At 38.4% G+C, this 27,225-nt stretch overlaps 1 protein-coding gene across 5 annotated transcripts in view; it reads right to left on the bottom strand.

Moving 5' to 3' along the window:
• Positions 1–27,225, bottom strand: part of NSUN6 (NOP2/Sun RNA methyltransferase 6) — a 111,645-nt gene that overhangs the window by 35,513 nt on the left and 48,907 nt on the right. For all 5 annotated transcript variants that reach the window (XR_003551268.1, XM_027776237.1, XM_006159730.3 and 2 more), the window contains 3 exons: positions 24,549–24,630; positions 21,831–21,950; positions 5,175–5,319 (listed from right to left, as the gene is read on the bottom strand). Coding sequence is in view for 4 of the 5 variants with exons in the window: in XM_027776237.1 (XP_027632038.1) it covers positions 5,175–5,319; positions 21,831–21,950; positions 24,549–24,630 (347 nt within the window). In the remaining variant the exon portion in view is untranslated. The remainder of the gene's footprint in view (positions 1–5,174; positions 5,320–21,830; positions 21,951–24,548; positions 24,631–27,225) is intronic.

Genomic DNA, 27,225 nt, shown 5'->3' with positions numbered 1-27,225 from the left:
AGTATTCTGTCAAAGGTCTGGGACTGCTAGGTGGCTGAGGTAGAGGAGCAAGCACAGGCTGAATGGAGGAGCCCATCTCAGAACCATGCCCTACCTCCTCAAGATCAGTGTGCACATAAGCTTTCCAATACTGCCTAGCCAGAGGCTGGTCATGTGAAGTGCAAGGGCAAGGTCAGGGAAGGGAGGGCAATGGCAAGAAAAGCCAAGGGGGATGGCAAAGGCTAAAAGAAGTCAAGGGAGTACAAGGCCAAGACCAAGGGAAATCAGAGCCAAGGGCAGGAACATCAAGGGCAAAACTAAGGCAAAGCAGGGGCAAGGCAAGGACAGGGAAATCAAAGGAAGCCAAGGTCAAGTGAAGTCAAAGGAAGCAAGGAAGGTGAGGGAGGGGGCGATGAAATTAGAAGAAGGGGCAAAGCCAAAAGCAAGGCCGGGTAAAGTTGAAGGAGGGCAAGGGAAGGAAAGCCATGGCCAAGACAAGGGAAGTCAGGCTAAAGGCAGGGAAGTCAAAGGCTAACATGGCCAGGAGAAATCAAGAGCAAGGTTGGGAGGCAAGGCCCAAGGCCAGAGAAGCCAAGAGCATGAAAGATAAGGGACGTCAAGAACAAGGACAATAAAGGCAAGGGACAACAAGGTTATGGCCAAGACCAAGGTCATGGCCAAGAAAGGGAAGACAAGAGACTTCAAAGATTAAGGCCATGGTCAAAAGTAGGAAAGGTAGGAAACTTCAAGGCCATTGTCAAAGTCAAGGTCAAGGGAAGGCAAGAGACTTCAAGATCATGGTCAGGATCAAAGCCAAGGTCAGACAAAGTCATGTTCAAGATCAAGTTCAAAGTCAAATTCAAGATCAAGTGCAGGGACCAGCAATTAGCGTAACAGCTATGTTGCTGGACTCCCATGTAGTCAACCGCGGTTCGCATCCCAGACCCGGTAGCTTAAAACTCATGTCGGGCGTGTGTGTTGCATGTCCAAAATCCCAAGAAGAGAATAGAGGAGAAGGGATTGCGGTGAGGCTATCCCCCTGGGGGGTGATTTCTCGCTGTCTTTCTATGTCTGTCTGGCGAGCGCACGCGCCCTAAAACCTCTCAAAAAAAAAAAAAAAAAAAAAAAAAAAAGATCCAGTGCAAGGAAGGTAGGAAACTTCAAGGTGATTGTCAAGGTTAAAGCCAAGGTCAAGTTCAAAGTCAAGGTCAAGGACCAGCGAGAGACTTCAAGGTCAAGATCAAAGTCATGGTCACACTCAAGGCCATGGACAAGGTCAAGTTCAAATCCAAGGTTAAGAGTAGGGCATTCTACTCAGTTTCAAGCCTAAAGTCAGACATGTATTCACAGATATGTATGTATCAGCTGAACTTGCTACTGAAATTAGTTATATTTAAGAAATTGTGTGAATCAATAAAATGTGGGAAATAATTGTAGATACCTGAGACAGTGTAGGAGGAGGGTGGGAAATGGCAGAGGGTGAGAAATAGGGGTAAAATATTTATGTATGAAATGTGTGTGTGTGTGTGTGTGTGTATACACACACATACATGTGTGATTATGGCACTATGCAGTATATTCTGGATGGGAAATCACATTTTGTATGCTGTGACGATGCTCAGGGAATGAATGTAAATTAATTAATTAAAAAAATTTTTCAGAAGAAAATTACAGTGAGGTTGTAACTAGATTCCAGCTTTGTCTATAAGGTATTTTGTGAATCAATAAAATGTGGAAAAAAAGTTTAGTATGGAAGGGAGAGAGGGGAAAGGGGAAGGAAAAAACAAGTAAAAGTATGTTTAATTGACAAAAAAAATGAAAGGCTATTTGCTGATAAGTTATAAAGTAATCTCTTTGGCTTGACTGACATGCATAGTATTTGTGCTAGAAGAAGAAATGTACACTGTAAAGATGTGATTAAATGTACATAAATTAATTGGAAAAAAGAAATTACAAAATAAAACAATAGGTACAGAAAAAACATTTGACAGAATTCAATATCCTTTCATGATTTAAAAAAAAACAACCTCTCAAAATATTAGGTATAGAAGAAACGTACCTCAACACAACAAAAACCATATACGAAAACCCAGGGCTAGCATCATGGTTAATGATAAAAAGTTGAAAATTTTTACTCCAAGATCAGGAACAAGAAAAGGATGCCCATTCTTACTACTTCTATTCAATACAGTACTGGAAGTCCTAGCTAGAGCAATTAGGAAGAGAAACAAATAAAGAAATGAAAGAAGTCCTAAGGAAAAGAAAGAAGTAAAATTGTTTGTTTTCTGAAGACATACTCTTATATTAAAAATGTTAAAGATTCTACCAAAAAACTGTTAAAACTTATAAACAATTCAGTAAGGTCACAGGATACAAAATGATCAGGAGCAATTCTATATACTTATAAGAAACTAGGTAAAAAAGAAATTAAGAAAATGATCTTTTTTACAATAAAAAAAAAGACAAATTAGGAGTAAATTTAATCAAGGAGATAAAACATCTATATACTAAACAGTATCACCCATTAATAAAATAGGGACCAGCAGTTGGCATAATGGCTGTGTCGCTGGACTCCCATGTAGTCAACTGCGGTTTGAGTCCTGGACCCAATGGCTTAAACTCATACCGGGCGAATGTGTGTGCATGGCAAAGATCCCAAGAGAAGAATGGAGAAGAGATTGCAGCATGGCCATCCCCACGCAGGGGTGATTTCTCACTTTTTGTCCCTCTGTCTCTGTGGTGAGCACAAACAACTTATAGCAAAAACCTCTCAAAAATTAGTAAAATAAAGAAATGGATAGATATCTGTGGCAAAACTGAAGTGAGACCATCTTGAAGCGAATCCAGCATTTGAACAACCTGATCTCTGTGTGTCCCCAAAGTCCTTGGCTACCTTCACAAAGCTACAATGTAGCCAAAGCTTGTCTAATAATCAGGCCTATCATCCTTATCCAGGGGCTGGTAGGTCTCTAATCATACTTAAGATACAGTATTGCTACACCAAAACCTCCAATATCTCCTATATATGTCCTCCATTACAAGGCCATCCTGTACAAACTATACAAACATATGATTTGGAGGTGTGAAGATTTACTTTACAGTCACCTATAATCTCATTTATGTCAGTAAATTCCTTTATTATACTCGTAATCAATAAACTGAATTTGTCTGGCTCATTCTTTAATCTCTGGCTCCTTCAAGACTCAGAAATTGTTTTGTTTACACGGCTTCACTTTTTGAAACAATATCCTATGTTCATGGATTAGAGAAATTAATATTGTTAAAATGGCCATACCACACAAAACAATCTACAGATTCAACACAATCCTTATTAAAATTACAATGTCATTTTTCACAGTTAAACAATCTTAAACAGTGCCATGTAATGGTGCAATGGTAAAACACAAAACTATGCAAGGCACCTCTACATTGGAAGGTGCTAGGTTCAAATCTAGAAACGTCCCTAAGCATACTGAACACAAGCATGCCCATGATCTGGGGCTCGGTGAAGGCTGGGGATGAGTCATGGTATGAAGATCTTGTTAGGGTGCTATCTCTCTTTCTGAAGAAATAATAATAAAAGTTTTTTCAAAAAGTAACTATCTAGGGAACCAGCAGTTAGCGTAATGGCTATGTCGCTGGACTCCCACGTAGTCGACCGCGGTTCATGTCCCGGACCCGGTGGCTTAAAACTCACGCCGGGCGCGTGTGCGTGCGTGCCCAAGATCCCGAGAGGAGAATGGAGGAGAAGGGATTGCGGCGTGACCATCCCCCCTGGGGGGTGATTTCTCGCTTTCTGTCTCTATGTCTCTCTCTGTCTGTCTGGCGAGCGCACGCGCCCTTGAATAATAATAAAAGTTTTTTCAAAAAGTAAACTATCTTGGGATTAGTAGTTGGTGTAATGGCTATGTCGCTGGACTCCCATGTAGTTGACCATGGTTCGATTCCTAGACCTGGCAGTTTAAACTGACACCAGGCCCATGTGCATGCGTGCCCAAGATCCCAAGAAGAGAATGGAGGAGAAGGAATTGTGGTGTGGCCATCCCCCCTAAGAAGTGATTTCTAGCTTTCTGTCTCTTTGTCTCTCTCTGTCTTTCTGGCAAGTGCATACCCTCTATAGCAAAACCCTCTCCAAAAAAAAAAATGTATCCTACAATTTGTATATACCATAAAACATAGCAGATAATCAAGGTAATCTTGAGCAAAAAGGATAAAGCTGGAGTATCATACAATTGACTTCAAAGTATACTATACACCTGCAAAAGTCAAATGGCATAATACTACTAGGTTATCAGGAAAATCATGAGGGTTTGTTTTTTTTATGTTTTTCTATGCAAAAATGCCTCATGACTTTCCCAACAATCCAACAGAATAGAAACAGACATATCAACCAATGGAACAAGATAGAGTGTCTAAAAATAGGTTTATCCATTTACAGACAATTTTTGATAAAGGTACCAAGAATACAAAATGGGGATAGTACAGTTTTTCTAATAAATAATCAGGGGCCAGCCACTGTGGCACACCAGTGACATGAATCTCTATGATACTGAAGTCATATGGGAAGGTCCCAGGTTCATGTACTAAAGTATCCCCGTACACACCAAGCATGTGCACGTGTCCCCATAATCTTGGTTGGCTAAGGCTGGATCATATCATGTAGAACCTGTTGGATATCTGTGGCTCTTTCTGTATCTCTCTTTTTCTCCCTCTCTCTCCCCCATGGAAAAATGGGTGGAAGGATATTAAAAACTAGTGATAAAACTTAGTAAACAAATGGTGCTGGTCAAACCAGATATTCACATGCAGGGAAAACTGGATATTAGAACACAGAAGAGTCAAATTAGAACCTTATATACCATATATAAAAATAAACTTGGTCAGCTAGTGGTGTGGTGGTTAGTGTGGCTGGATCACACATGGCTGACTATGTGGTCCAAGTCCTGCGCCGACCAGCTTGAAAAACGTACTGGGGGTATGTGTGTGCATGCCCCAAATCTCGGGAGAATAGAAAAGAGTAACTGTCAAATGTCTCATCACAAAAAATACTGAGGTGATGAATATGTTAATTAGCTTTTAAATCATTTCATATAGTGTATACTTATGTGTGTGTATCAAAATATTACACAGTATCCCATAAATATAATTATGATTTTTAAACTAAAAATAATAAATAAATGCAAAATTTTACTCACCTTTTGTGTCCTCAACCATATCAAGTTTAAGTGCCTTTGTTCCGTCAAAACAAAACGCCCTGATGGAATGCAGCTTTAACAATGAAGCATTCTTCTTTATTTTTTCTACTTTGTTGGGTATTTTATCCAATGCTATTACTTCTCCCTAACAAATAAACAAAAATAAAGCATCAATCCAAAGCAGTCATGAAAATTAACTATGAGAAAAAATGGAGTCCAGAATATGGTATAGAAAGTTAAGGCAGCTGGATCCCACATGGCCAACTGCACGGTTCAAGTCCTAGATATTTGACAAACATGCCAAAAATGTGTGTGAGCATGCCAAAAATCCTAAGAGAAAAACAGAGAAGTGACTATGGCCTGGCCATCCATCTGGGAGGTGCTTTCACACTTTCTCTCTCTCTTCTCTTCTCTTCCTCAGTCTCCAGAGTGTACACATCGTATGACAAAATGCTTTAAAAGTTTTGAGAAGATCTGGTGAAAAATTATGATCTTCCCCACTTTACACTCATCCTACTATTTCTTCCCAAACAGTATTTTTTAAAAAATAATTATTTAGCTTTATTGATTATTATTATTTTTAAGTTTGCCATAGAGCACTTGCACTCACCAAAGAGAGATGTGGGGAAAGGAGAAGGACAAGTGAGAATGCAAGTTGCCACATCCAGGACTCAAACCATGGTTGGTCCATATGGGAATCCAGTGCCTTAATCATCACGTGCCTGGTGGCTTCACCTCCCATCCCACTTTAAAAGCTCGATCTGTTTACCAAATGTACATAAAATTCACATTAAATACTTAATTATTTTTTAAAATATCTTTTTTGGAATATTAATCTTCTTATAATGGCTAGCTTCTTTTAGTCAACAAAACTCAAAATTAATAATTGTGCCTGCAATCTTCTGAAGAAACAAAAATTCACTGCTGATAAACATTAACAATCACCTATTTAATGTATCTTGCTCATCTATCTCCAAATGAGAGTGAACCAGTGCTATGAGACATATACCATCTGCTGGCTCTAACTTCTGTATATTTTATAGCAAAATGTTCAAGAAAGGCATTAAAAAAGAGTTCGGAAGTAATTTTATATTAACACTTCAGTTAAGTTAAAGTCAACAACAAGAAGTGGCCACAATTTTAAGAATGCATTGTGACATTCATGATACTTTAAAACATATAATCCCCTACCTTATCTGTGGTTTTACTTTCCAATTTCGCTTTCTGTGATTTCAGTGACCTGCCAACAGCCATCATCCAGAAAACTGTCATGGCTTGATGATTCTGATCATCCAAAATAAATTATCTTCATTCTCATGTATCACAGTGCATACCCAATTCACCCACTTCATATAATATAAGCATTTCATCATCTTAATATCACACAAACACAATATATGTAGATATTTGGGGAGACAGAGACCACAGTCACAACATTTATCACAGTATATTGCTATGTTTTCATCATTTTGTTAGTAGTATTTTCTTCATCTCTTGCTATGTGTAATTTATAGACTAAATTTTATCATAGGCATGTATTGGGTCATCAGAAAAGTCAGGATGCATTTTTGCATAGAAAAACACATCATTGGTCCTAGTGACAATGGGGCAGATTGTAGGGTGAGTGTCAGGAAGACAGAGACTGTAAAGAGACCATGGATCACCTCTTCCCACACACCTCTGAACTCTCAGGTGTGTCAACTGGGCATCTAGAGGGTCTCACTCTTCCCTGCCCCCTGCCCCATAGGAATATCTAGTTTGTGCAATGATGGATGGGGTAGTTTGCAAGGTGAGTGTCAGGGAGACAGAGCTGCAGAAATTAACATCTACCCCCAACAGTTACTCTTGGAATATCTGGTGTCCTTTGAGACTTCATATTTTACTGAATTGTATCTTTTCCTTTAACTTCATCCTCCAGCTTTGACACAGGTATAACTGGTTCTGAGACTCTGGGAGAAACCTAGAATCTCATACACCATTTGCTGATCAAAACACAAGGCCCTCTTTGAAGAACACAGCAGAGAAGCAGAGCACATCTTTCCCCCAACATTACAGAATTAACTCTAAGAAATTAGAAAGAAACATGTAATCTATCAGATGACTACAAATCAGCCCAGAGGCACAAGGACTGTAAGAAACAAACAAACAAACAAAAATCTCTCTCCCTCAAGGCAAAAGAACAACTCCTCATCATCCACAGAAAGTACAACAGAACTTTTGGAAATATCAGATAAACAATTCAGAATATTCATAGTAACAAAACTAAATATGATGCAAGAGAAAAGAAAAAATGGACTCCAGGAGATGAGGAAGTCCTTCCATGATTTGAAAGAAGAAACAGACACCATAAAAAAGAATCAAATGGAACTGTTAGAGATTAAGGCTGTAAAACAGGAAATCAGAACCTCCCTCGAAAGCATTCAAAGAAGATTAGATCATGCAGAAGATCAAATCTTGGAATTAAAAGACAAAATCTCAGACCTAGAAAAAAATTACCAAAGAGGATGAAAAATTCAACAATAACAAAAAAATAATAAGGATAATATACGGGAAATACTAGATACCATTAAACACCCAAACATTCGGATAATTAGTATTCCTGAAAGTTAAGAATCTAATGAGGGCATTGATAATTTATCCCATGAAATCCTGGAAAAAAACTTTCTAAACTTAGAGAAGTATTCAAATATTCAGACCCAAGAAATACAAAGGATCCCAAATAGAATCAACCCAAGAAGATCCTCTCTATGACACTTCATATCTAGATTGGCCAAAATCACAGATAAAGACAAGACTCTGAAAATGGCAAGAGAGAAATGTCAAGTTACTTACAAAGGTTACCCATCAGACTAACATTGGACCTCTAAGCGGAAACAGTGCAAGCAAGGATAGAATGAGAAGGTATATTCAAAGTGTTAAAAGGAAAATAATTTCAACCAAGATTACTATATCCAGCAAGGTTATTCTTTTTTTTTTAGAGAGCTTTTCGCTATAGGGCGCGTACGCTCGCCAGCCAGACAGAGAGAGACATAGAGACAGAAAGCGAGAAATCACCCCCCAGGGGGGATGGTCATGCCGCAATCCCTTCTCCTCCATTCTCCTCTCAGGATCTTGGGCACGCATGCACACGTGCCCGGCGTGAGTTTTAAGCCACCGGGTCCAGGACGCGAACCGTGGTCGACTACGTGGGAGTCCAGCGACATAGCCATTACGCTAACTGCTGGTTCCCCAGCAAGATTATTCTTCAAATGGGAAGAAAAGATATACACATTCTCAGAAAAACAAAACCTGAAAGAATTTACCAACATCAGACCACCTTTCCAAGACGTACTGAAGGGAATACTATACCAGGAAAACTAAGAGAGACAGAAATAAGAGAACCAAAAACAACCAAGAAAATGGCTAACGTAATGGTAGGAACAAATCTGGAAATATCGACAATAACATTGAAGGTTAATGGATTAATTTTCCAATCAAGGGATACAGACTGGCTAAAAGAATTTAAAGGAAAAAAGAAAGAAACAAGCAAACAATAAAAAACAGAAACCCTCTATCTGTTGCCTACAAGAAATGCACCTCATGGATAAAGACATACATAGACTAAAAGTGAAGGGCTGGAAAAAGGTGTTCCAAGCAAATAGAAACCAAAAAAGGGCTGTAGTCACGATACTGATTTCAGACAAAATAAGCCTTAAGACAAAAACTGTAAAAAGATAAAAAGAAGATCATTATATTGTAGTAAAAGGGCTAATTCATCAAGAAGATATAACGTTTATAAATACCTATGTATCCAACTCAGGAGTACCCAAATATGTAAAGGCTGCTAGATCTAAAAGGAGAAGCGAACTGCAACACACAAATTGTTGAGGATCTCAACATCCCACTATCTCCTTTGGAGAGATCATCTATATAAAAATAAGCAAAGAGATACAGGATCTAAATGAAATCATAAATCAAGTGGATTTGACAGAATCCACTATAGAATCTTCCACCCCCAAACCACAGAACATACATTTTTCTCACCCCCATGTGGAACATTTCGAAGACTGACCATATGCGAGGGTGCAAAACAAGACTTTACAAATTCAAAGGCATAGAAACTATATCCAGCACCTTCTCCGACTATGATGGAATTAAACTTGATATTAATTTGAGAAAACCCTCAAAAATACACAAACATATGGAAACTAAACAGTCTACTTCTGAGTGACTTTACAATTTCTGAAGAAATTAAGACTGAAATCAAAAGATTCACTGAAATCAAAGATAATGAGTACACAAGTTTCTAAAACCTATGGGACACAATAAACACAAGCATAAGTGGGAAGCTCATAGCAATTAGTGCACATAAGAAAAAAATGGGGACCAGCAGTTAGCATAATGGCTGTGTCTCTGGACTCCCATGTTGTCAACCGCAGTTCAAGTTCCGGACCCGGTGGCTTAAACTCACGCTTGGCATGTGTGTGTGCATGCCCGCCCAAGATCCCAAGAGGAGAATGGAGGAGAAGGGACTGCAGGATGGCCATCCACCCCAGGGAGTGATTTCTCTCTTTCTGTCTGCCTCTCTCTGTCTTTCTGGCAAGTGCACGTGCCCCATAGAAAAAAACCTCTCCAAAAAAAGAAAGAAAAAGAAAAGAAAGAAAGAAAAACATGGATAAGTGGCAAATAGACAACCTAATCTAACATCATGCCTCAGGGAATTGGAAAAACTACAAAATAATCCAAGAAAAAAAAAAATCCAGGAGAAAATAATAAAGATTTGAGCAGAAATTAATGAAATAGAAAATAAATAAACTGGGACCAGCAGCTGCTGTAATAGCTATGTCACTAGACTCCCACATGGTCGATTGCGGTTCGAGTCCCAGACCCAGTGGCTTAAACTCATGCCGGGTGCGTGTGCATTCATGCCCAAGATCCCAAGAGGAGAAGGAAGGAGAAGGGATTGCAGCATGACCATCCCCCCTGGGGGGTGAGTTTTCACTTTCTGTCTCTCTGTCTTTCTGGCAAATGCACTTGCCCTACAGCAAAAAAAAAAAAAAACAAACCAAACCAAACCAAACCAAAACAAAACAAAAAACTCTCACAAAAAAAGAAAGAAATGAACTATATAGAAAATAAATAAAAGCAAAAGCTGTTTTTTTTCAAAAGATAAACAAAATTGACACACCTTAGCTAGACGAATTAAGAAGAAAGGAAACAGATAAATCAAACTTACAATGAAACAGGAAATATTACAACATACATAATAGGAATACAAAACATCATTAGAGAATACTACAAGTGACAATACGCCAACAAACAAGAAAACCTAGATGAGATGAACAAATTCCTGGACACATATATTCTAACAAGACTGAATCAGGAACAAGCATGAGATTGAATCAGTAATAAATAACCTCCCAACAAAGAAAAGTCCAGGTCCTGATGGCTTCACTTCTGAATTTTACAAAACTTTTAAAGAAGAGTTAACTCTATTCTATTCCAACTATTTCTAAAGATCAAAAGGAAAGAATTCTCCAAAATTCATCCTGAAAAGAGATAAGGAAATGCCAAAAAAGGACAATTATAGAACAATATCTCTGATGAATACAGATGCAAAAATTCTCAACAGGATACTAGCAAATCACATCTAAGAACATATAAAAAAGATTATACGTCATGACCAAGTAGGCTTTATTCTAGGAATGCAGTGATGTTTCAACATACACAAAACCATAAATGTAATACACCACATTAAGAGAAAGATAAAAATCGGGACCAGCAGTTAGTGTAATGACTATGTCGCTGGACTCCCACGTAGTCGGCCACGGTTCGCGTCCTGGACCCGGTGGCTTAAAACTCATGCTGGGTGCGTGTGTGTGTGTGCCCAAGATCCCGAGAGGAGACTGGAGGAGAAGGGACTGAGGCGTGGCCATCCCCCCTCGGGGGGTGATTTCTCGCTTTCTGTCTCTCTGGCTCTCTCTGTCTGTTTGGCAAGTGCACGTGCCCTATAGCAAAAACCTCTCCAAAAAAAAAAGAAAAGAGAAAAATAAAAATCATATGACCATATCAATTGATGCAGAAAGAGCATTTGATAAAATTCAACCCCCATTCATGATTAAGACTCTCAGTAAAACTGGCATAGCAGGGACATTCTTCAACACGATGAAAGCCATCAATGAAAAACCCACAGCTAACATCATGCTGAACGGGGAGAGGCTGAAAGCTTTTTCCACTAAAAACTGCTGTAAGACAAGGCTGCCCAGTTTCTCCACTCCTTTTCAATATAGTCCTGGAAGTCCTAGCCAATGAAGTCAGAAAAGAGAATAAAATAAAAGGCATTTGAATAGGAAAAGAAGAGGTGAAATTATCTCTATTTGCCAATGACATGAGTATACATAGAAGACCTATAAGTATCCACAAAGAACTTGAAGTGACACTACAAAAAAACTACTACTTAACAAGACAAGACTTCTATCTAGGCCTTTGTAACCGGCAATGCTGCCGCGCTGGCCCAGGACTGAAGTTATCAAGCTTCCTGCAAGTCCCCTCTTCAAAAGACCCTTCCCGGTAATCAAGATCTAAGAAGAAAATGCACCAGACAGATGGACTCCCTCATGCTGAGCACTGTGATTGATTTTACCTAATCAAATAAGACAGACATCATGTTTTATGATCATTGTTCCTGTACTTTGAATACCTCATTTCTTAGAGTAAGTCTTTTACTTTCCCCCTCACCCCTCCTACTTCTATAAAACATCTCTCAATAAATACATATGTTTGATAGCCACTGGGGCTGCAGTCTTGAGCTGGCTCTGGCTGTAGTCAGCTGAGAACATGCTGAAGGGCATCAAGGTCTCTGCCTGAATTCCTTCCCACCAGCGTCGCCTTCCTGTGTACGAGCCTCAATCCACCCCAGCTGGAGCAGGGCTTTTGGCACATAGCCACAAAAAGTATAAGATACCTAGGAATAAATCTAACCAAAGAAGTCAAAGACGTCTACAAGGAAAACTATGAAAATCTTAAAAAAGAAATAAATAAAAAATGATACATAAAAGTGCAAGAACATCTCATGTTCCTGGATTGGAAGAATATAAACAAAATGGCAATTCTATCCAAGTTAATCTACATATTAAATGCAATTCCAGTCAAAATACCAGAGACATTCCTCACAGATATAGGAAAGACAATCATAGAATTTGTCTGGAATCATAAAAGACCCTATATTGCCAAAGCAAGGCATCTCACTCCCTGATCCCAAACTAAATTATAAATCTGTGATAATCAAAACAGCATAGTATTGGCATGAAAACTGACACATAGACCAACAGACCAGAACAGAAACCCTAGAAATAAACCCCAAAACATACAGCCAACTGATTTTCCCTTTTTTTTTTTTTTGGAGAGGTTTTCTTGCTGTAGAGCGCGTGCGCTCACCAGACAGAGAGAGACAGAGACAGAAAGCGAGGAATCACCCCCCAAGAGGGGATAGCCACGCCGCAATCCCTTCTCCGTCTCCTCTCGGGATCTTGGGCATGCACGCACACTCGCCCGGCGTGAGGTTTAAGCCAACGGGTCCAGGACACGTACTACGGTGGACTACATGGGTGTCCAGAGACATTGCCATTGATCTAACTACTGGTTCCACAGTCAACTGATTTTTGACAAAAGGCACCAGTTAATCCAGTGAGAAAAAGAAAATCTCTTTAGCTAGTGATGGGAAAACTGGGTATCCATCTGCAGAAAGATGAATCTGGAACCCTACCTCTCACCATTAACAATAATCAAGTCAAAGTGAATCAAAGATGTAAACCTAAGACCTCAAACTGTAAAACTACTGCTTGAAAACACTGAGGAAACTCTGGGAGACATCAGAGTAAGCAAAGACTTCTTAAGTAAGATCCCCAAAGCACAGGCAATAATCCCAAAAATAGACAAGTGGGTTTACATCAGATTAAGAAGATTCTGCACAGCAAAAGACATAGTAGTTTGAGTCAAAAATCCATGGGATGGAAGAATATTTTGGTAAACTATGCCTTAGATAAGGGACTGATAACCAGAATATACAGGGAACTCAAACAGCTTACTTGGGGGGGAAAAAAGGTCAACCCAATTACAAGATGGGAAGATGAGCTGAACAGCTTTGTAAGGAACAGCCAAAAAAACATATGAGAGAATGCTCAACATCCCTTATAAGTGAGATGCAAATCAAAACCACAATGAAAGAGCAGCCGTTGGTGTTAAGGGCTATGTCACTGAACTCACATGTAGTCGACTGCAGTTCAAGTCCCGGATCCAGTGACTTAAAATCATGCCAGGCAAGTTTGCATGCATGCCCAAGATTCCCGAGAGGAGAATGAAGAAGGGACTACAGCATGGCCATCCCCCCCGGGGTGGGGGGCGTGATTTCTCACTTTCTGTCTCTCTGGGCATGTGCGTCCTATAGCTAAAAAACCTAACCTCTCAAAAAAAAAAAACAAAAACAAAAACAAAAAAAACAATGAGATACTACCTAATCCCAGTCAGAATGGCAAAAAAAAAAAAAAAAAAAAAAAAAAAAGATAAATGTTGGCAAGGCTGTGGTAAAAACGGAACTCTCCTACACTGGTGGTGAGAATGTAAATTAGTACAGTCACTGTGGAGAACAATATGGAGGTTCCTCAAAGACCTAAAAATAGAACTACTACATGAATCCCACTCCTGGGTATCTACCCAAAAAATAGGAAAACACTCAGTTGGAAAAGTGCTTGTAACTCTATGTTTATTGTAGTACTGTTCACAATTGCTCAGACATGGAAACAACCCAAATGTCCACAAACAAGAACGGGTTGAAAAAGTGTGGCCCATATACACTATGGAATATTACTCAGTCATAAAAAATAATAAGACCTTGGCATCTAATAGAAAGTGATTGAATACAGAAGATTTACTGCTGAGTGAGGCAAGTGAGGCTATGAAAAAGAGACAGTGTGTGTCTCCACTTAATATATATTGACTGTCCACAACTGTCTACACTTCTATGGTGGAAACTGAAAGATTAGAGGATATAGAAACATGGAAAATGGCTACTGATAATGGAGACATTGTGGGAAGAGGATAGAAGATGGGGGAGAGTGAGAGGAAAGGAATCAAAGAAAAAACATAGAAGCAAGACATTTGAGAGACAAAGAAATACATGATTTTTGATAACATGTATAATATCTTCAACTGGACCAGTGAGAAGTATGTTCATATTGAGTAAATTCATTTTACAAGCTGTGGTGATGAACAGTAGTTGAATTCATAAAATAAAATAGTAAGAAAAATACATCATGGTTTTTCTGACAACCCAATATGTATAGGAAAACTCTAGAGACTTTGATACCATCCATAGCTTCAGGCATCCAGCAGGGTTCTTGGAAGATAACCCCCATGAATATGGGGAGACTACTGTACTATGAAATAATATTGCAGGGATGGTAGGATTGATTCTTGTATTTATTTTCTTGCTTCTTTTATGTCTTTGTATGACATATACATCCACAGCGTGGACTACAATACTGAAAATCTGCAGATTATGTTCCTAAGTGCCAGAAGGTTGAGAGACTGATGTTGTTTTGATTTATCTCTTGACAAACAGGAAAACCATTTAAAGTGAGGTGGACTGGAAAAGTAGTCAAAATAATCAGAATAAAGTTCAAATTTACTACAGTAAAAGAGAAACTTCACTGGCTATTACTTTTATAAAAGGACAAGTGTGGAGGCTGTCTTTACATAAAATTTGCTTTACTACTAAAACAAGTAACAAATCAAAAGCAGCACCAAAATGTGGAACTCAATTCTGGCTTAAATATTTCTATTCAGGTTGTCTCTCTCTATTGCTGTCCCAGTGCAGCACATTATTCAAATAGCCCAAGTTCTTCGACTCTCTGTGTTCCTCATTCTTTGATGGATAACCATGCAACATTCTATGCATGGTGGCATGCAACCCTGTCACTCTGACTTAGACTCAGCCAGGTGTTTTGACCAATGGGATGAAAAGCAACTGTGATAAAAGCAGAGACTGGGAAAACACCTAAACAGTTTGGACTTGCTCTGCTTTGCTCTCTGCCATCACCATTCCCAAGTATTGCCCTCTGTTGGGCTAGCCCACCAGTCCTAGTAAGGGAAGAGGAGACACATGGACCAGACACAGGTCTTGTCTATGTTTTAGTTTAAGATATATCTGCACTTCCATGTTCATTGCAGGATTATTCATAATAGCCAAGAAATAGCATCAACCTAAGTGTCTACCAGACATGAATGAATAAGGAAATATGTGGCATAAGCATATAAAAAAGAACACTATTCAGCCTTTTAAAATAAGGACATGCTGTTATTTATAACAATCCTAGCTGTCTTATTTTATTTTTATTTCCTTCTTGCATGAGTGAGAGAGATTGAGAGACTGAGAGAGAGCATCCCCAATGGGTCTTGGCACTGTGATACACTCTTAGCTTAAGCCAGCCCCAGATCAAGGGCACATACACACCCAAGATACTCAAGGGTATCTCTGGATGTAAACCTGCATGGATAAGCCTCACTGATCATCTTTTTTTTTTTTTTAGAGGTTTTTGCTATAAGGCGTGTGCGCTTGCCAGACAGAGAGAGACAGAGAGACAGAAAGCGAGAAATCATCCCCCAGAGTGAATGGCCACGCCGCAATCCCTTCTCCTCCATTTTCCTCTCGGGATCTTGGGCATGTACGCACACGCGCCCAGCCTGAATTTAAGCCACCGGGTCTGGGACTCATACAGCAGTCAACTATATGGGAGTCCAGCGACACAGCCATTACGCCAACTGCTGGTCCCAAGATCATCACATTTTATCAGTGTAACACTGTCCACCTCTCTAGCTGTCTTTAGATAAGCCAGCACCATCCAAATCTAAGTGAATAAGTTCACCCAAGATCATCGGAACTTAGCTAACCTGCCATGGATCACATATGTGAGGAAGCCCAGCTGAATTTCAGACTCCAGAGCCTATAAAATGTTTGGTCATACACTGTCAAAGTTTGTGACTTTTTTTTTTTTCCCCTTCATTTTACTCAGCACTATAAAATCAACAGAAAACAAATACACACACAATATCCAAACTCTCTTTGGAAAGACTGACATCGTAGGAAAACTAAAAGGCCTATGAATGGGGTCAGCAGGTGACATGGTGGTAAAGGTGCTAGACTTCCACATGCCAACCACAGTTTGAGTCTCAGACCTGAAGGCTTGAAAATCATGCCGGGCATGTATGTGCCCCAAAACTCCAGGAGAGTGGAGGAGAAGGGATTGGGTCATGGTCATCCCCCTCCAAATCTCTCTTTCAAATCTTTCCCTTTCAAATCTCTCTATCTCCCCTCTCTGTCTTTCTGGTGTGTGCATTCACCCTATGGCTAAAACCTAAAAAAACAAACAAAAAACTATGAATATTACCTTTAAGCAAATACAATAAATATACTATAAATTAAAGGGAAATTATTACTTTTTCAAAGCATCATAATCAAGCCTTCCATTTAAGTTAAGTAAACTGAAAAATAATTTGCATTAAACACCACACTCCATAAAATGAACTAATAGTTCATGTGCTTCATTTTATGCATTAATGATTTTTTTCTTCTAAGTTTTATTATGCAGTGCATAATTTTGCCAGAGAGAAAGAGATAGAAAGAGAAAGAAAGATGGAAAATGAGAAGTTAACCCCCATCCGAGGGGGGGATGGCCATGCTGTAATCCCTTTTCCCCACTCTCCTCTCAGGATTTTGGGCTGTCCAAAAACACACCAGGTGTGATTCTCAAGCCACTGGGTCCAGAACTCGAACTATGAAGCTGGCTGCTTAGGATCTAGCATCTCAACCTCCTCCCCACCTGCTGGCTCACATTAGTGATATTTAAAATATTTTCCTTCAAGAGTATTTACTATTACCACCTTACATTTTGGGGGAAAAGAAACATAAAGATGGTATGACTCTTTAATGTATTTATTGAAAATAAATTTTATCTTTTTCACTCTCTTATCCCTCTACTTATGACATGGTGAATGCTTCAGAAATTTGAATGTGTAATGTGAATTTTCATAAGTATTTGGATAAATAACATGATTTGTACTATCGAAACAGAAATGCTATAATTTCATCTTGACACAGTAAATGTTTCTACTTTACTCAGTGTAAGATTGTAAATTCCTGAGTGTCATAAGAAGTATAAAATATAAATAAAAAATGGACCTTCTGATATAGTCTATCACCTGGCACTTTCAGGGTGATAGCTGTGAAAGCACAGATAGTGCATCTTCTAGCAAGTAAATTAGCTAAAATAGAAGGTCTTTTCTAAATCTATTTTAGAGTCAGAAAGTCTTGCCCCAAGTGGGTATTATGGAGGTGAGAGACTTCGAGAAGTTTGTGGAAATGCATATTATGAAAAGATATGCATGGATTTCAAAAAATGTTTGTACCAAAACAAACTCGTAATTTAATTCCATTTTTGTACAAAGTCTTAAGGCCCCGAATATTTTCATATTTGCAAGATAGTACCAGGAAGATACCTGCTGCGTTTCCTGGGTTCTGAAGGTTTCCTATTGCTATATAAATCTAAGTTGACTTAGAAAAGTTAATTAGTCCACTGCCTCACCCTCTTAATTCTTTGCTCTGCTCTTTACCCATCTTAGGCTCACTTCCTTATATACATTCTCAACTCTCATGCTTCTCTCCTTTGTATATGCATATAACAAAAATTCTACCATGGTTATATCAGTTCATCAATTTCATGTCTACTTACATACAGCTGAAAATCATATAATCATTCCAACTCATCTCACAATAAATTTATGACCACTACATTCATAAGGCCCCTAGTGAAAACCAAAATTCTTATGATGTAGCCATAGTCTATTGTCTCCCCTATTTTCTTAGGTTTCTATTTGATACCTTCTCAAAACTCTTACTATTTCTTCTGCTGTCCTCATTCTCATATGACGACCCTGCTTTCCAGTTCACTGAGAAAACTGAAACAATGTGAATTTCCAGACTTATATCTACCAATCCACAACATTTTCACCCATTTCTCAGCACCCCCCCACTTCCATGGATAAACTGTCTCATACTACCACCTAAAGCTACTTGTTCATCAAATCCTAGTCTATCCCATCTACTTAAAGATACTGTTCCAGCAATTCTTCCCTTTCTTCCCTGACGTTATCAATCTTTTAGTATATCATTCTCATTAGCATACAAACATTATTATTTCTCTCATCTTAAAAGCAACAACAACAAAACCCCCCATGGTGACACACTGTTAAGACACTGCTCCACAGAATAAGACTACACAGGAAGCCTGGGTTCAATTCCCAGTCCAATCTAAAGGCTGAGCACAGTGACTACTGAGGTAGGAGGACTGTTCTGCTCTTTACCCACACCATCTTCTTCAACTCCTTTCTTCACAAGGCTTCCAGGGTAACATCCTTTGGTTTTCCTTTGAAATCACTGGCCATTCTTTCTCATTTCCCCATTCTCTGAATGCTAGTGATCAATACCTCTGTGGCTCACTCTGCAGATCTTTTCTACTTTCTCTTTCTACCTATCATCAGCTTTATGGCTGTACAAATAGTTCAATGTTGATGACTTCCAGACTTGTATCTCCAACCGGATATCTTCCCTGGACTTCTAGATTCATACACCCAGTTGTCTGCCCAACTTTATCTCCTAGATGTCTAATTGATAACTCATTTAATATGTTCAAAACCAAACTTCTGATTTTTCTCTATCAAACTTGCCCCGCCATCCTATCCAGCGGCAATTCCATCCCTCCACTTCCTCAGGGGCAGAGTCTTAGTGGTCACCCTGAATATCCTCATTTTCACAACCCGCATTCAATCTGTGTTGCTTCCTAACACCTTTATCTAAAAAACACATCCAGAATATGACAACTCCTTACCACTTCTACTACTGAATTACAGTCTCCTAACTGGTCTTTTTCTACTCTTGACTCTTACTGGTATGTTTTCAATCCAGAAGCTAAAATGATATTTAAATAGTAAGTAGACTTAGATCATTCTTCTGCTCAAAATCTCCAATGACTTGCCACATCTCTTAGGCCATGTCCTGTCAAACCCTGCACAAAGTTGGTCTGCTCAAATACTCTGCTTCCCCTCACACTGCATTTCTGATCTCTGTCCTCCTTCTCTCCCCATAAGGATAACTAGTGAGATTCCTCACAAAGATCAGGCACCCTCTGCCCTCAGAGCATTGATACTTACTGTTTAATGAAGAACATTCTTGCCAGAGATCTCCATATTGCCCATCACATTAAGTCTTTCTTTGAATACTTTCTTTATCATGTGGCTCTTCCTTGCCATCCTATTTAAAACTGCAAACTCGTCCCCTCTCAATAGTCCCCATTCTCCTAACCCTAATTTATGTCCCACTCTAGCCCCTTTTTGCAATCATGTATGCTGTATCTTTCTTTCATTCATTTATCATTTATCTCCTATCATAGGAATCTTAGCTCCATGCAGATTAAAACTGTAGTTACTATAGTTTAATAATGTAGTCCCAGTTAGCTGGCACACAGTAAGTACTGAATAGTTGTTCAATCAATCTGACTCAGAATCAAGGGCCTATTATATGTGAAGATACTAGCATGAGTAAGGATTTTACACAACATTTAAAGAATTTGAAATAAATAGGAAAGACGATATCAACTGGCCATATCCTTCTTGAGTTAAAGAATCATAGCGTAGTGGCTATGCCACTGGCCTCCCACGTAGTTGACCGCGGTTTGAGTCCCGGACCTGGTGGCTTAAAACTCACGCCGGGCACGTGTGCGTACGTGCCCAAGATCCTAAGAGGAGAATGGAGAAGAAGGGATTGCGGCGTGACCATCCCCTCTGGGGGGTGATTTTTCGCTTTCTGTCCCTATGTCTCTGTCTGGCGAGTGCACGCACCCTATAGCGAAAACCTCTCCAAAAAAAAAAAAAAAGAATTATAGCTAAAGAATGGAATGGTTAAAAGGCCACAATTAGGGATCAGCAGTTAGTGAAATGGTTATGTCGCTGGACTCCCATGTAATCAACCACGGTTCACGTCCCAGATCCGGTGGCTTAAAACTCACACCCGGTGCATGTGCCCAAGTGCCCAAGACGAGAATGGAATGGAGGAGAAGGGGTTGCGGCGTGGCCATCCCCCCTAGGGGGTGATTTTTCGCAGTCTCTCTGTCTCTCTCTGTCTGGTGAGCGCACGCCCTATAGCGAAAACCTCTCAAAAAAACAAACAAACAAACAAACAAAAGGCCATAATGAGTTCTAATACAAATAAAACCAATTCAAAATGGAAGATAATTTTTTTTTGAGAAGTTTTTTTTGCTATAGGGTGCATGCGCTTGCCAGAAAGACAGAGAGACAGAAAGGGAGAAAGCACCCCCCAGCGGGGATGCTCACGCTGCAATTCCTTTTCCTCCATTCTCCTCTTGGGATCTTGGGCACGCATGTACATGCACCTGGCGTGAGTGTTAAGCCACCGGGTCCGGGACTCAAACCATGGTCAGCTACATGGGAGTTCAGCGACATAGCCATTATGCTAACTGCTGGTCCCAATATTTTGACAAACGCCTATTAAAAAGCAATAAAATATCAAATAGTTATCCAAGGAAAGACTCCTATTTTCAGGCTTTATAATTAAGCCATATCCTAATGATCCTTAAAGAGAAACACACATGTACACATCTATTCTATCTGTATGTTTCTATACATGTATTTATAATGGCTTCCAAACTTGTATCTCCAACCTTAATATATATATACCTATGTATTAAATATGTACATATGTTATATCTATATTACATATCTCGCATAACATTTTTATAATGTATTATCACAATTTTAGTGGCAGATTTTATTTTATCAGGTCCTCGGGAATGTCAAGGTGTATTTTTCTATGTTTTTCTATGCAAAAATGCATCATGACTGAGAGAAGCAGATGGTGTAATAGTTACGTTGCTGGATTCACAAATAGTCAACTGGAGTTGGAGTCCTGGACCCAGCAGCTTAAAACTCACACTGTGTACATGTACGTGCATGCCCAAAATACCGAGAGGAGAATGGAGGAGAAGGGACTGTGATGTGACATCCCCCGGGGGGGGGGGGATTTCTCGCTTTCCATCATCTCTCTGTCTCTCTGGCAAGTACATGCACCCTATAGCAAAAATCTCTTAAAACAAACAAATAAACCAAAAGCATCATGACTTTCTTGACAACCCAATAATAGTGTTACTAGGAACGTGAAAAAATTTTCTTAAATTTTTCAGTTAAACAATTTTTTTGAGGGAAAAATTCTGATCTATATTAGCAAATTGGAATTTGAGAAGACCTCCAGTCTTCACAAATTAAAACTGTTTACTAAATTCAGTACAAGTAGGCTGCAAAGAGTTGGTGGAAAAATAGAATTAAAGTATTTAATAAATAAATTTTTGTGCAAAAAATTTTTTTGAAACCCATGCAGTTTTGTCATTACTATGCATTTTTCTTGAACTTTATATGGTATCTGACATAGCTGAATAGTCTTCACATAGGTGAATCTGGCATAAATCAAGATTATGAGTAAGTTACATATAGTTTACCTTCAACACTGAAATATGCAATACACTGAGAATAATTATATTGTGAAGAGAATCTCACCTGGTCATGCATTAGTGCTGCAATGTGTGTTGTTTTGCCTCCAGGTGCAGCACACAAGTCTAGAATCTTCTCTCCAGGTTGAGGATTTAGAACATGAGTTACTACAGCAGAAGGCAAATTCTGTAAGGAAAAAATGCAATCAATTTTCAATGATTCTGAAATTTTTAATTTCAGAGTCAGATAATATAAAAAAACTTCTCAAGGTAATCAAGTACAGCATCTTCAAGTCTACTAAGAGTTTGGTTCCTTGGGAACCAGCAGCTAGCATAATGGCTATGTCGCTGGACTCCCACGTAGTCAACTGCAGTTCGCATCCTGGACCCGGTGGCTTAAAACTCACGCCGGGTGCATGTGCGTGCATGCCCAAGATCCCGAGAGGAGAACAGAGGAGAAGGGATTGCAGCGTGGTTATCCCCCCTGGGGGGTGATTTCTCACTTTCTGTCTCTCTGTCTGGCAAGCGCACACACCCTATAGCAAAAACCTCTCCAAAAAAAGAAAAAAAGGAAAAGAAAAAGGACATTAGGGAAAAATAAAATCCAAATGAGGTTTGATGTTTATATTAATGTGATATATACAATATATACAACATTTGAAGTCATTTATGTAATATAAATACATAAGATATTACCATTAGTGGAAACTGGATGGAAATACAGGCATTCTGTACTACTTTGCGATTCTGTCTAAACTTACTCCAAAATAAAAACTTTATTTTAAAAAAATGACTCCAGAGAACTAGGCACTTTTTGTATTTTTTTTTTTTTTTTTTTAGTTCTCCAAACGAATTGATAAAAACTAATTTACTCCACCATACTGGTGACTAGTAGATAAAATTATAAAATTGGTGAGACAACAAGACTCCCTATATAGGCTAAGATCTATGAAAAGCCTTGATATCTTTTATAATTAGATCCAAATTAGTCTCTAAAATCACAATGCAAGTTGTAAAATGTGGCTATCATCAGTTTCTTAGTTTTTAAACAAGCAAAGCAGGGAACTGACACCTAAGCGCGAAAGTGTTTTCAGTTTTGTACTGATGTGTCAGCAACTATTTCAGCGATCTGGAGCTTTTGAAAAGGGCTTTGATTTAGATCATGCCTCTCACATTGATGTACCTCTAGTGAGTGTCTTTTAATCAACATCTGGACTTTATAATCATGAGTGTCAAGTATGTTTATCTGAAAGAAAGGAAACTTAAATCCAGACATTACAAATATATTTCATTAACATGTGATGTAACTGTAAAACTTTATCTATTTGTAAAACTCATTATATATATAAAAATTCGAGGACAATAATGATTCTTTTTAATCCCACTTTCTTTTTAAAGTAAATATAGTCTACACATTCTTTTGAAAATTTTCTTTATGAAAACTACTATGACTTGGTTCTGGTCTGCACTGAATTAAGCTATTTATATTTTTCTGGATCAGATATGGCCTAGTTGAGAATCTGGTGATTCTGAACTAGTTTGAAAAGGAGATGTAAACATAAAAAGATCAACCAGTTTTTCTTATACTCTGACCACAAAGTTTTAAGAAATTGCAAAAGCATTGAGGAATCTTAATGAACTACGTAAATAGCTCGGAACCCCCACTCCCTCAGCTTGAGACTCAGACCTCTAAACTGGGGCCCAGGAATTGCATTTCAAATAGGCCCTGCAGGTGATTCAGATGTAGGTCTCCTATAGGTCACATTTTGAGCACTGGCACAGGATCAAGGGCACAGCTTGAAATCAGGAAGCCCTGGGTTCAAATTTTGACTTTACTGATTTCTGGCTATGTAAGACTCAGCCAACCACACATTTAGTCACTAAAAAATTACTGAGTGCCTACTATGTTCATATACTTTTACTTTTCCAAGCTTCCATTTCCTTACTTTTGGTTAAATATGGGGCACAGAAGAAAGTACATAGTATCTGGACTTAGGTGTACATTAAGACGCTATCAATTACTAGTAGTGCGACCTTAGTCAAAAACCCTAACACATCTGGTCTTCGGTATCTTCATCTTATATTTGGAATAATATTGATAATAACACCACTTATCAAGCAGATTATAACAAATACATCAAGTGAATTCATGTATATAAAAGTACTTAATAAACTGGGCCAGAAGGTGATATGGAGTTTTGGGGAGCTGGATTCCCACTCAGCTGGCCAAGATTCAAGTCCTGGACCTGGGGCCTTGCTATATCACTTTTTCTCTTTGTCTCTCTCTGGTATATGCCTGTATCAAATTTAAAAATAATAATGATAAATAAAATAAAGAAATATTTTTTAAAAAGTACTTAATAAACTGAATGAGACAAAACAAATTGTTACAACACAGAAATTGATAACCTGAAAAAACTCTGATAGTAAACTATTTGAATCTTACTCAAAGTCAGGAGTGGAACACTTACATATCAAACGCATGTATTATTCAGGAATTAATAATCTAAGATGAAACAGTAATTTTAATAAATTATTAAATTACTTCTGGGGCAAAGAAGGATTTAAAAGTAGTTTAAAATCAACTGAGAAAATGAAAAGAAATGGGAGTGCTTACAAGGTTTTTTCCTTACTGGTCTACCAAAGATAGAAATATATGTAAGTAGTCCACAAAAAAATGTATGTTAATCGAAATTTTAAAAAGAAACCTTAGATTTCAAATAATTCACTGAAGTATGTTTGAATATCATTGACTATTTTATTATTTATAAAAGTAAATACTTACCTGTAAAAATAAGTAACCAGGCAGCACATTGTCAAATGAAGGGCTGAGATATACTGGTTCCGTCATTCTTATGCCTATTCCTCTGAAAAACAGGAAACCTAATGTTAGTCCGTGTGAATTTATAAATTACATATTCTATACCAACTACATGTCTAGGAACATACTCAAGTAGCATGTCAAGTTTACAATGCTTTACCTTTTTAAAACCCTTTTATTCAATACCAAAATACTTAGAATAGTCTTCTGAATTGTTTTTAGATTTTTCTCTTGTAGAATAGGAAGACAACAGAACTAAAAAGGATAGTCACATAAATTTTTTCATTTAGGCACAAATGAGACTCTGTAGAGATCTGAACAGACTAAAAAGCAAAGAACACCTGATACTTTATTGATTCATCCTATTTTTCCAGTACCAGAATTACAACAGACATTTCTGAATGATTCAGTTTGGGAGGTACTCTCCTAGGAACTTGTATGAAATGAAAAAGTACTTAGAATCATGCTCATGCTGAGCAATAACAAACACTCCCTACTGCTCTCCTCTCATCTCTTTATAGAACAATCGCCCATTGCTGACACAATCCTAGGATGACCTTTTCCACCTTTGTCCCATTTTATGAGTGACTATGGAACTGATCACAGCAGGAAGGGCCAGGACCCAGGATGCATGGTGGACAGTGATTCATAAAGACAAACATAGCAATCTGGGAGAGGCTATCAGAGACTATCAAAGGGGAGAAAGCTCACAAGAGAAACTGAAGCATGGCCTGGTGTATCAGGCCATACCAGAGAAAGCAGACAAAGGAGAAATGAAAGCAATGTTCTGAGGATCAGAAGGGCACAGAGAAAAGTACAGTTTAATTATACAGGCAAAGGTAAGAATCAGGATTTAAGGTATAAAAGTTCAAAGAAGAATCCAAGTTGGGAGCACAAGAATTGAGTCCTCAGAAACAATACGGTGGACAAGTTCACAGATAGCTCACGAACTACCTCATGTGTTGATCTTGGCAGAGAAGGAGCGACAGTTTACACTCTGTTTGATATTGGCAGTGTAAATTTATGCTAGCGACCCTACAATCAAAGCTGACTCTTCCATTCTTTCCTCTTCCTATTCCCTATACCACATTACTCAATAATATATATACCACTTAAAATCTCTGAATCTGTACTTTTATCATAGTTAAGCCTCAGTCTCTGCTCTAGTCAGGATCAAATCAAACCACTGTATTCACTTTCATGCAAATAGTTCCCACCCCTGAGCAGGAAATGTACAAAGGAACCTTCCAAAATGTCACTGCCTCCCATTCAAAAGTCAGTCCTTTGTTGAGACTCCAGGTTCTCCTACCTATATCAATACCTCACTTACCATCCAGAGCCCAGATTCATTACTGAACATTTTAAATTCCATGACCTGATCAATTCTTGGTTTAAATGATTTTTTTACTTCAGGACTCTAATCCTATGAAAAACACTGAAAACTTTAAAATGTACATGCTTGCTTTGCTGAGTGCCTACTATGTTCATGTACTTTTACTTTTCCAAGCTTCCATTTCCTTACTTTTGGTTAAATATGGGGCACAGAAGAAAGTACATAGTATCTGGACTTAGGTGTACATTAAGACGCTATCAATTACTATCCTACTTAGTGCTTTAAGTTCTAGTTCCCTTTTACCATCTCTTCCTAATCACGCCTACCAGCAACAGTGAGTCCATCTACACAATATTTAACTTTAAAAAAAAACATGACAGAGAATAAGGTTAAATATGGGGCACAGAAGAAAGTACATAGTATCTGGACTTAGGTGTACATTAAGACGCTATCAATTACTATCCTACTTAGTGCTTTAAGTTCTAGTTCCCTTTTACCATCTCTTCCTAATCACGCCTACCAGCAACAGTGAGTCCATCTACACAATATTTAACTTTAAAAAAAAACATGACAGAGAATAATTTAAGCCAGGCATTATTCAGGTATGGAATTACTAAATTTATATCAAAGTTATTTTGTGGCCATGTTCTCTGTATGGTGATACAAAGTACGAGGTCCCATATCTCACTACCATCTGTTAGTAAGACTACCTCCATGAGTCTGTGAATGATTTAACCTACCTGGAATTTAAGAAACCAAAGAGCCCAGATTCATTAACTGAATAACAAATATACCATAGATAGAATTAGTTCTAAAATTCTTAAAGATAAGTAACACAGTATACATGAAGCAATTCTATGTTACAGAAACATGCACTGTCTTACATAAGGAAAGACAGAAATACAACTAAAAAAACCCTGAGTTTAAAAACCAATAGTTTTTGTTTGTTTTTTCTCATTAAACTTTGTTTTAATGGGTCTCAAAATTCTGTGACAGATTTTTGGTCAAGTTGTTTCCATTGAAAAGTACTGATTTTAAAAACTAATAACTTAAAACTGCCACACACAGAAAAACAAAATGGTCCACAAAACCTTTTCCTTTCCTTCTGAAGGTTTTACTATGCACTGTTATCATTAACCAGTCTTTTACTATTAAATTTAAATGGCCAATTGAGACAAACAGTTCTGAGACTGTTCTTCCACCACTGATTAAGACTGGGGTGGCAGGAATGAGGGATATTCATTTAGCCTTCTGAGCTTTCTGGGTAGACTTGGTGACCTTGCCAGCTCCAGCAGCCTTCTTGTCCAC

The sequence above is a fragment of the Tupaia chinensis genome, unplaced genomic scaffold (genome assembly GCF_000334495.1).
Source record: "Tupaia chinensis unplaced genomic scaffold, TupChi_1.0 Scaffold000647_1, whole genome shotgun sequence".
NCBI lineage: Eukaryota > Metazoa > Chordata > Mammalia > Scandentia > Tupaiidae > Tupaia > Tupaia belangeri.
Note: the sequence above shows the minus strand (reverse complement) of the source record. Positions and strands in the feature narration are given on the sequence as shown.